At 43.0% G+C, this 15,298-nt stretch overlaps 1 protein-coding gene across 11 annotated transcripts in view; it reads right to left on the bottom strand.

Annotated features, from left to right (window-relative positions):
• DMD (dystrophin) overlaps positions 1-15,298 on the bottom strand; it is a 1,087,789-nt gene that overhangs the window by 77,980 nt on the left and 994,511 nt on the right. For 4 of the 11 annotated variants that reach the window (XM_051641731.1, XM_051641713.1, XM_051641739.1 and 1 more), the window contains exon 1: positions 5,824-5,908. The exons of the other annotated variants lie outside the window; for them this stretch is intronic. In XM_051641731.1, coding sequence (XP_051497691.1) covers positions 5,824-5,843 — 20 coding nt within the window. In that variant the 5' untranslated portion in view covers positions 5,844-5,908. Of the gene's footprint in view, positions 1-5,823; positions 5,909-15,298 lie in introns of those variants that run through there. 11 annotated transcript variants of the gene reach the window in all.

The following is a 15,298-nucleotide window of genomic DNA, read 5'->3' as shown; positions in this document are numbered from 1 at the left end:
GGGTGTGGTTAGTAGGTCAAGACAGGTTCTCCTCCCCCTCTATTCTGCATTGGTGAGGCTGCATCTGGAGTATTGTGTCCAGTTCTGGGCCCCTCAGTTCAGGAAGGACAGGGAACTGCTGGAAAGAGTCCAGCGCAGAGCTACAAAGATGATTAAGGGAGTGGAATATCTCCCTTATGAGGAAAGGCTGAGAGAGCTGGGTCTCTTTAGTTTGGAGAAAGGAGACTGAGGGGTGACCTCATCAATGTTTACAAATACATAAAGGGAGAGTGTCAAGAAGATGGAGTTAAGCTTTTTTCAGTAATGACCAGTGATAGGACAAGGAGTAATGGATACAAATTGGAGCATAGGAGGTTTAAGGTGAGTATCAGAAAAAAATTTTTTACTGTGAGAGTGACAGAGCACTGGAACAGGCTGCCCAGAGAGGTTGTGGAGTCTCCTTTGCTGGAGACACTCAAAACCCGCCTGGACGCCTTCCTGTGTGATGTACTCTAGGTGACCCTGCTCTGGCAGGGGAGTTGGACTAGATGATCTTTCGAGGTCCCTTCCAACCCCTAGGATTCTATGATTCTATGATACCTTTATAGGCCAAGAAGGAGTAAAATTTCCAGTGAAGCACTTCAACACCACCACTACTCAAGGAAACCAAAAAATATGACATGTTCTTAGTATAATTTAATCTTAGTCTTAAAAGACAGGCTATTTACTTAATCCACATGAATACTTTACTGGCCCAGTAGCCTCTATCTATTCAGTAGCTTACTGCATGTATTTCCTGATTTTGCTCTGTAACTGCAAGGAAGAATGGAAGGGATCAAAAGAAATAAACCTAAGGAAAAAAATGCTCCCATAACGCTACCCTAGTTGAGCACACGATTTTAAACAAGCTTTGTCTGATCAATCTCAGCATCCCCTCCCCTTTCTCATACCTGTGGTGGCTGAAGGCAATGAAAGAGGGAAGAGGACACTAGAAGTGCAGTCTTGTTCTTAGCTGTGGAAAAAAAACTACTGTGCAAAGGGAGGTGGCTACAATCACATTCAAAAATCTGAGCCTAGTCTGTTTTTTAAATGCAGAAACTGGATAGATTCAAGTGAAAACCTGCAGATCTGAGCCACCTGTACACAAGCTCCTGAATTTCCTACCACACTTGGTATGGACAGATTCTACAGAGCACCAGCAGCTTTTACCATGTTCAGGTATTAAGTGTATTTTTACAGAAAAACAGAAACAGTTTAATTTACACAATTAATCCCTGAAGACTTGGCTACCAGAAGCTTCTGCTTATACAATTGCAGCCCAAAGGAAAAGAGGAAGGAAGCGTACTTGTCGCAGGAGAACCCTGTAGTCAGAAATGCCACAATTCATGTGAACCAACTGCAGACCCAAATAAATACTTAAATCTGTAGATCTATAGCACTGTTTGTTATCACCCAATGTCAGTCTCAGATCAATAGTTTCCCAGGCATGAGCCTGAATGCCCTGACTTGATTCCTCACAGGCAAAGCAGCCCAAGAAGTGGGGGATATTTAAATAGCAACTGTACCATAGCTTGTATGCCAAATCATACAGTAAAAACAAGACAAAGGACTTAAGCACACAGTTAAAAGAAACCTCTGAAAATCAGCTGCCTGACTTTCCCTATGAAGTTAGTATGGCAGCCGCAGATTGTTCTATGGATAAACCAGATACATTCAGGCTCCACAGCTATTAACCTGGTAGCCTTCAAAGGCACGGATTCCCCACTAAAATATTTAAGTGCAATCAGATACCTGGCAAAGGTGAATCTATATGGGACCGTGGAATTCCATGTCTATGTTGAACAAAAGAACCGAAGTATCACCTTAGATATGGAAAACTATTATACAGTTAATCACTAATCAAAAGTACATGGATGAGTACTTTATTGATTTTTTTTTCACTTTTAATTGTAAGACCTAACCATATATGTTAATTTAGTGTGTATGGCTTGAGTTTATGGCATTTACTAATCTTTCTGTAAACATGTAACTGATTTTCCCAAGATCTTGTAAATAAAATTTACATTGCCAAAGAAACACCGGACTCCCAACTGTTTTCCTATATTTTTAATACCCCAAACCACTACTCGGTGTGCTTTTTCTTTCATGGTACAAGATTAATTACCTTGGAGATGTACATTTTATGAGGAATGATTTTATTCACTTCATCTGCAATAGACCAAGACTGAATTTGAAGGGTAGGTGCACTTTCCCTCTTTCCCACATTATAAGCTTAGTTGCAACTTAAGAAAAAAATGCCCCTTTCCTTTAGACTATAAATCTCAAGGCAGTAGAGACCCTACACCACACCCTGCAGTGACTACCCATGGATCATAGTGCTCCACACCTGGCTGGTATGGCCACCCTCAGCAACTAAGCAGAGACCATTCCACCCTGTACCAAATCCAGCGATGGACTCATAAGCCGTCAGTACTCCTCTGCACTCTTGCAAGAAAAAGCAAGGGTTTTAAAGTGAACTGAAACTTGGTCGCCGTGATTTCTGTAGAGGTTGAGTGCCTGTACCAAGCCAGGACAGATTCTGCTGTTACTTGACATGCAGAACACAAGAAGGCTGCAGTTATTGCGCTCCAGCTAAAAGGCGTTTGCATCTTAACTGAACATTTTCAGCTTGGAAAGTTATCAACAATTCTGCACAATAGGGCAGCTCCAGGAAAGGTTAGATTCCATCGAGGCTATTCTTCATAAGCTTCTTTGCCATTTTCAAAGGCCATTTAATTGTGAGCTTTGGGGTTGGACCGGTGGGGGAGGATTTGCATGTATGCCCTTACTGTGAACACCGTTTGAAGTGAAATGCCAGCTCAGCAGTTCCAGGCAGCCTCAACCACACTTGGGAATGCTGTAGCATCCTTAACAGATCTGCAGCAAAGCATTTGCCAGAGTTTCCAACTCCAGTGAACAAGGCCCTTTACAGCTTGCAAGTCAGAAAGACATAAAAAGTGTAGTGCAAGTCCTCTTGACTAGCAGCAGATAAAGCCGAGTGAGAATATATGCAGAAATAAGCACTCAAGATATTTTACCAATGAACCACCAACATGAAAAGGCATCAAAGCACACAGCCAGTAGTTTTGCAATATTGCACATACTCAGAGGATACATTTTTCAATTTGGCTCTACATTTAGGTCAACTGAATTGATCACTAGCTTTTCTATCATGCACATTCTGCAACAAATAAAAGTGGGCCCTGGTGGCATATTTTCCTCTTCTCACCTGACTTAAGCTGCAAAGGTGGAAAGGAAATTAAAACCAGGCCTGGAAAGTCGAAGAGCAGCAATGGTTAATGGTCACATGTAGGCACTGGTGTGACTGACATGCTAGTAAATACATTGATAATTCAGTGGGACAAAAGCACAGACTTCACTTAATACATCCTTTGGGAACTACAGGACCACTTCATTAAAGCACTATTACATTATATTATATTAGCAAGGATAATTTTTTCATGGGGAATTCTGTCACACTATGCTTGTGTAAACTCCTCTGTTGCTGCCAACAGCAGAGATTTGTCTCTCATCTCTGTCAGCAGAGCCAATAACACACAGGATTGAAAACCTGACTTCAGGATGATATCCTAACTGACACACCTGCTGAATTACAGTTCCCTTGTTATAACTTGATCAGTTTGGACAACATACAGTCATTTTTCCTTTTATATTACTTCTGAGAAACAGCAGCAGCCGGAGGAGTGAAGAGAAACACTCCTCCTCACTCAAATTTCTGAACAAATTCTCCCCCCAAACATTCCTGCATAAACCACACAAAACATTCAGAAGTCTTGTAACTGTTCTTGATTGCACTCTTCCTCCCCTTCCCCCTTCTTTTAAAAAAATAATATATATCTAGTATTCAGTCCCATGTGTACTCACTGCTGGGCTCTAGAGACTAGAATTTTAGGTTGCAACTGCAGAGTCCTTTTTAAACTCTTACATGTCTCTTCATTAGTAACACCAGAGCCGATCCTGCTGGGCTTGTCCCCTTGCCCTCCATTAGAAAAAGTGACATGAACTAGATGTGCAAGTAGCAATAAATAAATAGCTGCACATGCTAACGAAAAAGACAAAGGCCTGAATTGACCGATTTTCAAACAACACAATTTGCAACACCTCTGACCTTCTGGCTTTAAGAAGAATGAAATGTTATTCCTACCACCTTATGACTGCTGTCAAAAAGCCAAAACAAACATTATATGCTTGGATTTTACTAAACTCACCTAAATGCAATTGAAACTGTTTGTATGAATAAACTACCGCTCATTGAAAATCGTAATAGAAGTTTTCAACAGTAAATGACAGTGACTGCAAGAAAGACTTACTAGCTGTCTTTTTACAGTGTTTCATTAATTTCTTAGACAAAACATGGTACGGCTATGTAAAGTATTAACGATGTAATAATGGTGGCACTCCTTTGTGCTTTACAAAGGACTATTGTTATAATCTGTAAATCTAGAGACTACTGATCTGTGCAAAGATTATTTCTGTTTAAGCCAAGGATCAGTGTCTTTTTTTTCAGCAGGAATTTGATGTTAAGTGTGTTTTTCTGGCTTTTACGAAATTTATCAGACTGCTGAAGGCAGGCACTGATATATACTAAAGTTTCTTGCCGATACTGGAAATGAATAGTAGGAGAAGGGTAAATATCAATTGCCAACTACTGAATAGTAGCTTTTTTATCCCCTTGATGTTAAACATTTATTTTGTACACTCTGTCACGGACAGACTCTCGCTCAGTGGCGAAGGCTCGGCGAGCCTGCCCCCCCAGCTCTTACTCTCCCCTGATCTATTTGCTTTTCAAAGCCTACCCTCTGCACTTCTGCCAAAGCAATTTCACTGCAGGGTCTTGTCAAATCCAGTCTCAGTGATGGCCTCAAATAATTCCTTAGTGTTAAAAGGTCAAAGATCCTACATAAAACCACGTTTCTTGTTTCCTCAGCTCTGTACACATATGCCTGCAAACACCAGTTCTCAGCTCAACTTCAGCTTACGAGGAAGACTGGCAATGCTGCTGGTGTCCCAGGCTGCTAGCTGTTTTACTATAGCTATTAAAGGTAATATAACGTACCATATATATAACAACAAGAAATACAGCACTTAGAATGCAACAGCCCAGAGGAATTCCCTCCCAGCTCCTTCTGCCTATTCACTTGAAAGATTATTTCTAAGCATAAAATTACTGGGAAAAGTAACACAATTCTAAGCACGCTTGTTTTCAGTAATTTTATTACAGTTCCCTCTTGACCCAAGATATGGCACAAGCTACGTGCTACACAGGTAACGTTTCACAGCACTGCGCTCCCCCTGAAGCCCCGAGGAATAACGCAGAGACAATTCCCATCCTTTCGTCTCCCCCTCCCCCTCCCCGGGAGCACTCCCCATCTCCGACACATCCCGAGTTTCCCGCTCGGACCCCTGGTCTCCCACCAGCCCACACCCCACCGCAGGTTCATCCGCTGCCGTGCGCCAGCGCACATCGCCATCTCCTACGTGTTCCAACCAGACACATCCAGCGCCACACGACGGCCTCGTGCCAGGGGAGAGGCGCCGAACCAAACGCCGTTTCAAGTCCCCAGAAGAAACCAGGCAGCAGGTTGACCTTTCTAGCGTAATAAACGAACGGCACGCCCGCCTCCCCTCGGGTCTGGGAGACGACGGCTCGCCACGCCGCTCCCCACCTTCACAGGGCGTGGGGGTGACTACGGACACCCAGCCTGAAACACCTGAGAGCCCTGAGAGCCCCCGCACCACCCGCCCCGCCGGCACCTGCCGCGCCCCCGCAGCCCCCCGCCTCACCCCTTGAGCTGCTCCCTCATGGCGGCGGCTGTTCGCGGCGCCACGGAGCCGGAGCCGGAGCCAGAACGAGCGCGACCGCCCGTCCCCGCCGCCCCGCGCCTCTGCGGCCGCCCCGCCGGGAGGAGGGAAGGAGGCAGGGAAGGAGAGGGCGGTGCTCCCCCGCTCCGCCCCGGTGCCGGCTCGGCGGGGAGCTCTCCGAGCACCCACCAACGCCCAGCTCCGTCAGCGGCGCTGCGGGGCGTGTGTGGGCATCTCGCTCCCTTCCCTGCCATCTCCTGAGCTGTCACATCTCTGCGGGATGCAGCGGCTTGAGGGAGCCCCGGGGGCTTCACTGGGCCTTTTTTTTTTTTTTTTTTTTTTTTTGGGGGGGAGGGGGTGGTGAGGGAGGTGTGGTGGGATTTCTTTGCGTTCCCGCGGGGAGACGGGCGCGCTCAGAGGCTGGCAAAGCGGTTCGCTTTCAGCGGGCTTGGGAAGGAAACTTAATTAAAAAATGCACCGAAGCCAGGACAGATTTGAAATGGGCTTTAACGTGGATTTTCGCTTCGCAGCTGTTAATGTCGGCGCTTAAAATAAATGCCGGGTTGTTTATTTGTGAGTGAAATCAGGTAATTTCATTTCCCAGGGCTTGCCTTGGCCTCCCTGGGAAGAACGAGCTTCTCTCCTGGAATTTTCTGAGCAGAAGAAATAGTTCTGGTCATGCTGAGTAACTGTCGTAATGTTTCTTTGTATTAATCCCTACTTAATATTCAGTACACAAATAAAAGCCAACAATCCCCTTTTAGTGTCATCAGCATTTCAAATCAGTGCAGCCAGTTTGCTCTCATGCAAGTTTTACATCTATGTCATTTATTCGTTAAAGTAAGGCTGCATAGAGAACTGAATCCGCTTTGTAGCTCAGTGGTTTTTCAAGCCTTACAAACTGTGCTTTCTTGGTAAGGCACCCAAAAACAGTGTCTTCCAAATGTAGAAAAAAGTCCCTGTTTTCACATGGGGAAGGTGCATGCCTAGAAAAGTAATCTCATAGTTTCTATACCACAGGTATATCCCAGAGACTGCTTTCCTATTCCATAGTTGTTCATAAGTGCTGAACTTGGGGAATTTTATCCTAGGTTATATCCTAATAAAAATCCTATTTTAAGACTCCCTTAAGTTTCCAGGTAGCTGGGTTGGGTAGCTTTTTAGGAAAAGCTCAACAAGCGGTTCAAGGAGAGCTCTCATGGCTTTTGCTAGAACCATTACAAGGGTAAGATGCTCAAGGTTCAACCCCTCTGCCCTCCAAATGCAGATATAAAACCTAATGGAATCAAATGTTAAATTATCATAGTATTCTTACTTTAATTTGTTTTAAAAGGTCTAATTCACAGTTTTTAGTTACCTGTTATCTACAACACTACCCCAACAGAAAAAGAAGAAAGGATTCATTTTTGTGTAAACAGAAATTGCTACATTAAAACTTCGACTCTGTGAGAATTTTCCATTGACTTCAGTGTGATGTGCTCTAGGTGACCCTGCTCTGGCAGGGGGGTTGGACTAGATGATCTTTTGAGGTCCCTTCCAACCCCTAGGATTCTATGATTCAGTGGACCTGGTCAATAGCTGTATCAGATAGCTTAGTATCAAGGTGAATGAACTGGCTGAAGGCTGTCACTTGTGTTGCATCAATGAGTTCATCTTTTCCCATCTTTAGTGAAGTTTTAAGAAGTGGGACATCTCTCTTTAAGGCCTTAAAACAGGATGTTTAGCAGATTACTTGGGAAGAGCCTCATGGCCTGTTACAAGGAGAGAGCAGCTGCCCTTGTAATACAAAAGCACTTGGTGTAGCCAGAAGCCTGCTATTTCACACCAAAAGTGGTTTGTTTTCCTTCAAGAAGTATCTAGTACTGATCACATTCCTTCAGTTTTCACTGTTTCTGGAGGTTCCTGGTCTGCCTTAACAGAAGCTTGACACTGCTATTATTGCTTTGGTCTTTTTTCCCATACAATAGTGCCAAGTAATACAAATTTAAAAACCAGTCTGAATTTCCCATACTTTGCATAATCCCCTTTCTCCTTGAGTTACAAGTAAAGCATTGTATTCAATTAGACTCACAGCAGGTGAAAACCCCAATTAGTGAATCCATTTTCTTGGCTTTTTTTCTCTACCTTACACCCACACATCACTTTTTTTTTTTTCTTTTTTTTTTTTTTTAACAATAAAGGGAACTCTGAGTCATTCCTCAATTGAGAAGCAAATTAACCCTTTGATCTCCCAAATCAAACTATTACCCACTCAAGAACATCCAATGGAAAACAAGAATGTGAAGGATTAAGGGATTAAGGCCTATTGAGTTTATAATTTGATTTTATTAAAAAATTCTATTTAATGCAGTTCTGATTGTTGTCTCCAAATTCACAAAAACTTTTAGCTGTTTTGATTGAGCTCAAAATTACACGTCTGCTGTGTAATGTATGAAAGTAATACCACTCTTATTTCAAATTGTTTTTAAACTAACCATAATCTATTACACAAATATATTCTGTTTGCAGTGTAAATGGTGACTGTCCTTGGCATTTGTAACTGAAACCAATCTTTATGCCATACTTAATTTTAAACCATTTGATAAAAGACAGACTTCCCCCAGTAGAAAACACAACAGGATTATAATGTAAGCAGAATTTTAATTCCCTGTGGTGCTTTTCTTATCCAAGGGCTATTCAATCCATTTGTGCACTTACACAGAGATCTTAATCAGATGGAGAGCAGTGTTTATTTCTTTTATACGGTAGCCTTGTCCTGGACAATATCTAATCAGAGTGTTCCTCTCTTCAACATTTAACACCACCAAGTGTTTAAGAGGAAATGAGGGACAGCTGGTCAGTATTCAACGATCACCCTCTCCGTGTCCAGGAGCAAAGTATACCAACAAAGAGTAAGGCAGGAAAGAATGCTAGGAGACCTGCCCAGATGAGCAAGGAGCTCTTGGACACACTGTCACACAAAAAGAAACTTTACAAGGAGTGGAAGAAAGGTCAGCTAGAATGGAGGGCACATAAGGAGGCTGTCCGAGCAGCAAGAGAACTGGACCTGAGCAAGGACTTGGACACTGTCCTGCATGGCATCCTAGTCTTCAAGCTGGTAAAATATGAGTTTGATGGATGGACAACTTGATGGATAAAGAACTGGCTTGATGGCCACATCCAGAGAGTGGCTGTCAATGGGTCCATGTCCAAGTAGAGGCCAGTGACAAGTGGAGTCCCTCAAGGATCAGTACTGGGACCAGTCTTGTTTAAAATCTTTATTGGCAGCATAGATACTGACATTGAGTGCACCCTCAGCCAACAACACCAAGCTGTGTGGGGCAGCTGATATGCTGGAAGGAAGGGATGCTATCCAGAGGGACCCCGACAGGCTGGAGAAGTGGGCCCATGCCAACCTCATGAAGTTCAACAAGACCAAGTGCAAGGTCCTGCATCTCAGTCAGGGCAATCCCAAGCACCAATATAGGCAGTGTCTGGCTTGAGAACAGCCCTGAAGAAAAGGACTTGGGGGTACTGGTGGATGAGAAGCTCAACATGAGCCGTCAGTGTGCACTTGCAGCCTAGAGAGCCAATCGTAACCAGGGCTGCATCAAGAGAGGTGTGGCCAGCAGGTTGAGGGAGGTGTTTCTCCCCCTCTACTCCATATGTAAGACCCCATATGGAGCATTGTGTCCAGCTCTGGGGCCCGTATTACAAGAATGATATGGAAATGCTGGAACATGTCCAAAGAAGGGCCACGAGGATCATCAGAGGGCTGGAGCACCTCTCCTGTGAAGACAGACTGAGAGAGTTCTTGTTATTCAGTCTGGAGGAGAGAAGGCTCCAAAGAGACCTTATTGTGGCCTTCCAGTATCTTAACGGGGCCTACAAGAAAGCTGGTGAGGGACTTTTTAGGATGTCGGGTAGTGGTAGGACTAGGGGGAATGGATCAAAACTAGAGGTGGGTAGTTTCAGGTTAGACCTGAAAGAAGAAGGTCTTCCCCATGAGGGTGGTGAGACAGTGAAACAGGTTGCCCAGAGAGGTGGTGGAAGCCCCATCCTTGGAAGTTTTCAAGGCCAGGCTGGATGGGGCTCTGAGTCACCTGATCTAGCAGGAGGTGTCCCAAAACTCTTTCAGGAAAAAAACCAAACCATAAAAGATTAAGTGGATTTTCAGGTAGCATTGCTTGTCCAAATGTTTACTAGGATCTGTGTGCTTGAGAAGACTACTTTTTCAATTTCAGTATGTTGTTCTCAGAATTTTGTCCCTTTTCTGTGGGGAAAGAGCCACAGCCATTAAAAATAATAACATGAAGAGGAAATATCTTATTCTGAAATAATATTGTTTTAGTATAAATCTTCACAGGATTCATGAAGGAGATGAGCATCACCAAACCATGTCACAGACAGATGCAGAAACCTGAACACAGAAATAGCTAGAGCCTTGCCTAAAACTGCTTAGTAGGGCAGACATGAAGTGCATAAGTTTGCTAGTAAGTTTAGCACTTCATGAATTAGAAAAATAAAGAAGAAATTTATTTGGTTTTACTGTCATTCAAAGTGGAGATACATTTTCCCATTAACTTGCTTCCACAATTCTGTGGAGTGTGCAGTTCTCCTTTTAAGTGTGGAGTAGTGGATTAACAGGCACTTGCCTTGCGTATAAGAGGATGTTGTGGTGGCCTGTGTCGGACTGGTTACTCTGTTACCGTGTTTGAGTCTATTTTATTTGTCTTGATACAAATAAGTACTAAGGATCACTTAGATGACATTTTCCTGCATCAGCTATCTTAAATATGCTTCAAGAGCTGACACCTCCAGGAATTTTTTGGTACCTGTTAATAGCTCTCTCAGAAGAGCCAAGAAAAGAATGCTGGTTTGGATGCTGGTGGTTTGGGCTTCTTTTGTGGCTGTTTGCACATTACCACTGGAAGCATATTCAAATGCTGTGAATGCAATGAAGAAAATAGTTTTGAAATTCTGCATTCATTTTCCCCAACATTGCACTCTAAGTTAAAGGCCTAATAAAACATTCATAGCTCTGTATGCTTATAATCAGTTATTTACACCAGGGGAGAGTTGCGGAAGAAGCACACCACTTTCCATCCAGAGGCAAACCCAATCTGTGTTCTCTGTGAAGGGAAATTAACAGGTGCTGCTTCTTACACAGGGCTCATTCTTCACACTGTAAAGCAGCTGTGTAACTGGCAAGTGGAGCTCATAAGAATTTGCTGGACATGTTTCATTGAGATGCTCTTGGAATAAGTAGAAAGATTAATTCCTCCCCAATAAAACTAATTCTGCAGCAGATATTACAGAGCTTGCAGCAATTTAATGCACAGCATGGGAGGTATTGGTACACACAGCATGTGTGACAGGAGTACGTCTGTTCCTGCTGAATGCACAACTGCACAACAGCACAACCTCTGTGTTCCTTTGGGCTGTACCTGCTTTTACTACAGTAAAGATCCCTGATTGAAACTGTAATCTTAGTCACCCTACAAGATGAGCATGATGGAGCCTCGGAAGCTGTCTGTGAGTGCCTTGTGTTGCACTGCCTTGCTTGCTGTTGATAAAGGATGAATGACAGTGTGCCTGTCATTTTGGATATATTAGATATAGCTATTCATTTCATCCTGTTGCAATCACTGGCTAATTTGGAGAGGCTACATTTATTTTTTTAGCTGACAGTGACAATTTAGACACCCTGCAGTAGTAGAGTAGCAGAGTGTGTGTTCAGTCTACTGCCAAGTGTATGACTCTGAAAAGAGGAGCAGAGTGAGAATGAGATTTAGTAAGATTACATGTGTCACTGGAAGCGGTGGATAGCACATCCAGGTTCCATCAGTGTTAGGAGCTCTTCAGGTGAGCACCTGTAAATACTAAAAGATCTTTTCTCACTTCCATACCAAACCACAAAAAATAAAGAAAATTAAGAAAGGAATAAATCCTGCTCTTCCAGGATGGAGATGAACTGGAGTGTGCATAGTTCCAAGAATGGAAAGATCAAGAAGCATAAAGCTGTCAAAATGTTAGATAACCAGAAGTATTAAAAAGCCCTCTGCAGTAAGACTTTTGGAAAGCTAACAAAAAAACCCCCAAACCAAACCAAACCAACCACAAAAACAAACAAACAAAAAGACTATTAAAAATACTTAAAATCTAACAGCAGAAAACTCCAGCAAAGCAGAATTGCTTGCTGATCTTTACAATGTACAAATAAGACTTGAAAAATAATAATTATGCAATAGTAAATTCTTGGTTTGAGGAATCTGTATTGGCAAAATGAATAGTTATAATTTCAAGGAGTAAGGTTGAGAAAAACTACAGACTAATAAGGATAAATTAAGCAAAACAATGAAGGCAATCTCTATTTCTTACTTTTCTTTGGCCAGTTAGAAATAAATTACTGGTTTGCCTCCTGAGGGATTTAAATAAGCAGGATTTCATAAACTCTTTAGCTCACTGACTCTCTCTTCACCTCAAAATCTTTATTTCCATGCATAAAATTATGTGTTGTAAACACAAAAACTGGCTTCCCAAATCACTGATTCACAAAATTGTCAGTGTTAGGAAGGACCTCTTAGAGATAATCTAGTCCAGCTCTCCCACTAAAGCAGGATCCCATAGAGCACATTACTCAGGACTGCATCCAGGAGGGTTTTGAATACCTCCAATTAAGGAGACTCCACAGCCTCCCTGGGCAGCCTGTTCCAGTACTTTGTCATCCTCACAGTAACAAAGTTTTTCCTCATGTTCAGATAGAACTTCCTGTGTTCCAGCTTGTACCCTTAGCTCCTCATCCTGTCACCAGGCTCTACTGAAGAGTCTGGCTCCATCCTCCTTACACCCACCCTTTAGATACTCATAGACATTGGTAAGGTGTCCTCTCAGTCTTCTCCTTTCCAGGCTAAATGGTCCTAGCTCTCAACCTTTCCTTGTAAGAGGGATGCTCCAGTCCCCCAGTCATCTTCCTTGCCCTCCACTGGACTCTCTCCAGTAGTTCCCTGTCTCTCTTGAACTGGGAAGCCCAAAATTGGACACAGAATTTCAGATGTGGCCTCACTAGCTTAGAATAGAGGGGGAGAATGACCTCCCTTGACCTACTGGCCACACTCTTCCCAAGATACCATTGGCTTTCTTGGCCACAAGGGCACATTGCTGGCTCATGGCTAACTTATTGTCTCCCAGGACTCCAGGATCCCCCTCCTCAGGGCTGCTCTCCAACAGGTCAATACCTAAACTATATTGATGCATGGGGTTGCTCCTGCCCAGATGCAAGACTTTATATTTTCCCTTGTTGAATCTCATTAGATTCCTCTCTGCCCAACTCTCTAGCCTGTCCAGGTCACACTGGACACTGGCAGCACTGCCCTCTGGAGTGTCAGTCATTCCTCCCAGTTTTGTATCATCAATTAACTTGCTGAGGATACACTGGCCCCTCATCTAGGTCACTGATGAGTATGTTGAACAAGATGAGACCAAGCACTGACCCCTGGGAAACACCACTGGCTACAGGCCTCCAACTCAACTCTGCACCATTGATCACAACCTTCTGAGCTCTGCCACTCAACCAGTTTCTTAATGAGGCTGTTATGGGAGACAGTGTCAAAAGCCTTGCTGAAGTCAAAGTAGATGACATCCACTCCCCACCCCTCATCTAACCAGCCAGTTATTACATCATAGAAGGCTAGCAGATTGGTCAAGCATGATTTCCCCTTGGTGAATCCATGTTGACCATTCCCAGTAACTTTCTTTTCTTCCACATGTTTAGATGTGAAATCCAGAATGATTTGTTCCATCACCTTTCCAGGGACAGAGGTGAGACTAACAGGCCTGTAGTTTCCTGGGTCATCCTTCTTGCCCTTTTTGAAGACTGAAGTGACACTGGCCTTCCTTCAGTCCTCAGGCATCTCTCCTGTTCTCCATGACTTTCCAAAGACGATGGAGAGTGGTCTAGAAGCACACCTGCCAGCTGTCTCAGCACTTGTACGAGCATCCCATAGGCCCCATGGATTTATAGATCTCCAGTTTGGCCAAGTGGTCTCTAACCTGGTCTTCCTCTTTAACTTCTCTGCTGTTTCCTATCAATGTATAGATTTTAATAGCAAGGAAACCTGGGTCTTGCAGTCCTACTTCACTCAGGGCCCAGAAAATCTGATGCTATCTACCAGTCACCAGGCATTCTTAGTTCCTAACAAGCAGTCCTCTCTTCCATGTTAAAAGAGAGGGATGCCTGCCTTTTTTACTAATTTAATTTTTTGTTTCCATTCCATAAAATATGTATTTCTGACACTAGCAAATCTTTTTTATGACTAATATGATACAAATATAATTTTTTTCTTTCATTTTCCTATGGAAATATTATCTAGAAGAGAAAGTACTGATTTCGGAAAAAAGCCAGTCAGACCATGCTAGCAGATTACGTACTGGGATGTTCCAATGATAGGGCTGCTCTTAGGTAGTAAAGAGGACAAAGAAATCTATTGCATTTTATGACAGCTGTATGCAAGCAAGTTCCTCATAAGACCACTAGCTAGGCAAAGTTTGCTCCTATGAATTATTATTTGGGTTTTTTTGGTATCTGTATTTTAGCAACAGATGCAAAGAACTTGTAGTTTTGGTTTGCTTTAAAAGATACTTCGAACCTGTCGTCACTACCATATTGTTTTCTCAACTATTATAATACACTATAGATGATATTATAACATATAATTCTAATAACAAGAGGCCCGGCCTACTTTGTGTACATGTTAGGCTTTTCTGCCATCTTCCCAAATATGCCAAGGTGGTTGACCTTAGCAAATACGATAAGTTTGAGGTCTACTCCTAGCCTTTTCCCTAGATTGGGTCACGCACAGCCCTGAGGTGAGAAAGAGATGGTTCTCCCCCACACCAGTAAATCAAACTTGCATTGATTTAGTTTCAAAACTGGAGTCTTTAGCTTCTCTCAACACCCTTGTGTAACTTGAGCAAAGCTTAGCCTTCCTGCACAGCTTGATTGCATTGCTCTGTCTTTCTAAATTTCTTACTTGGAGATCCAGAAATCAGAGGAAAGTGTAGCACTGCACTTGGGGAAGGAACCAGGCTAGCGAAGTTAATGGGAGGAGGGAGCAGCTACACTCAACTAACCTCACCAGTAATTCCATCCAGGCTAACACCTTCATCTGATCCAGGCAACATTTCTTATGGTTTGTTTGCATATAAATGTACTTTCACATTAGGGTTGTGCAGCTACTCCCAAGCTGAGGTCAGACTTGGTAAGAGTAAGAAAAGAATTGTAGAAAGGACAGGTTTTTCAGGTGACATTTCTAACATCAAAGCTTTTTATTTAATTTCAAAACAATATTCTATGAAAAACTGCACTCTAGTCTTACTACAAAATGAGGCAATTGTTCATACAGCTCTGGCAGTGTCCTTTAAAGGCAAGTGCCAATACTCTCATCTTGTGCACAAAGAGTGAAAATTAGTGTTTCTA

The sequence above is a fragment of the Apus apus genome, chromosome 1, assembly GCF_020740795.1.
Source record: "Apus apus isolate bApuApu2 chromosome 1, bApuApu2.pri.cur, whole genome shotgun sequence".
Taxonomy (NCBI): domain Eukaryota; kingdom Metazoa; phylum Chordata; class Aves; order Apodiformes; family Apodidae; genus Apus; species Apus apus.
This window is presented reverse-complemented; position numbering and strand designations above follow the sequence as displayed.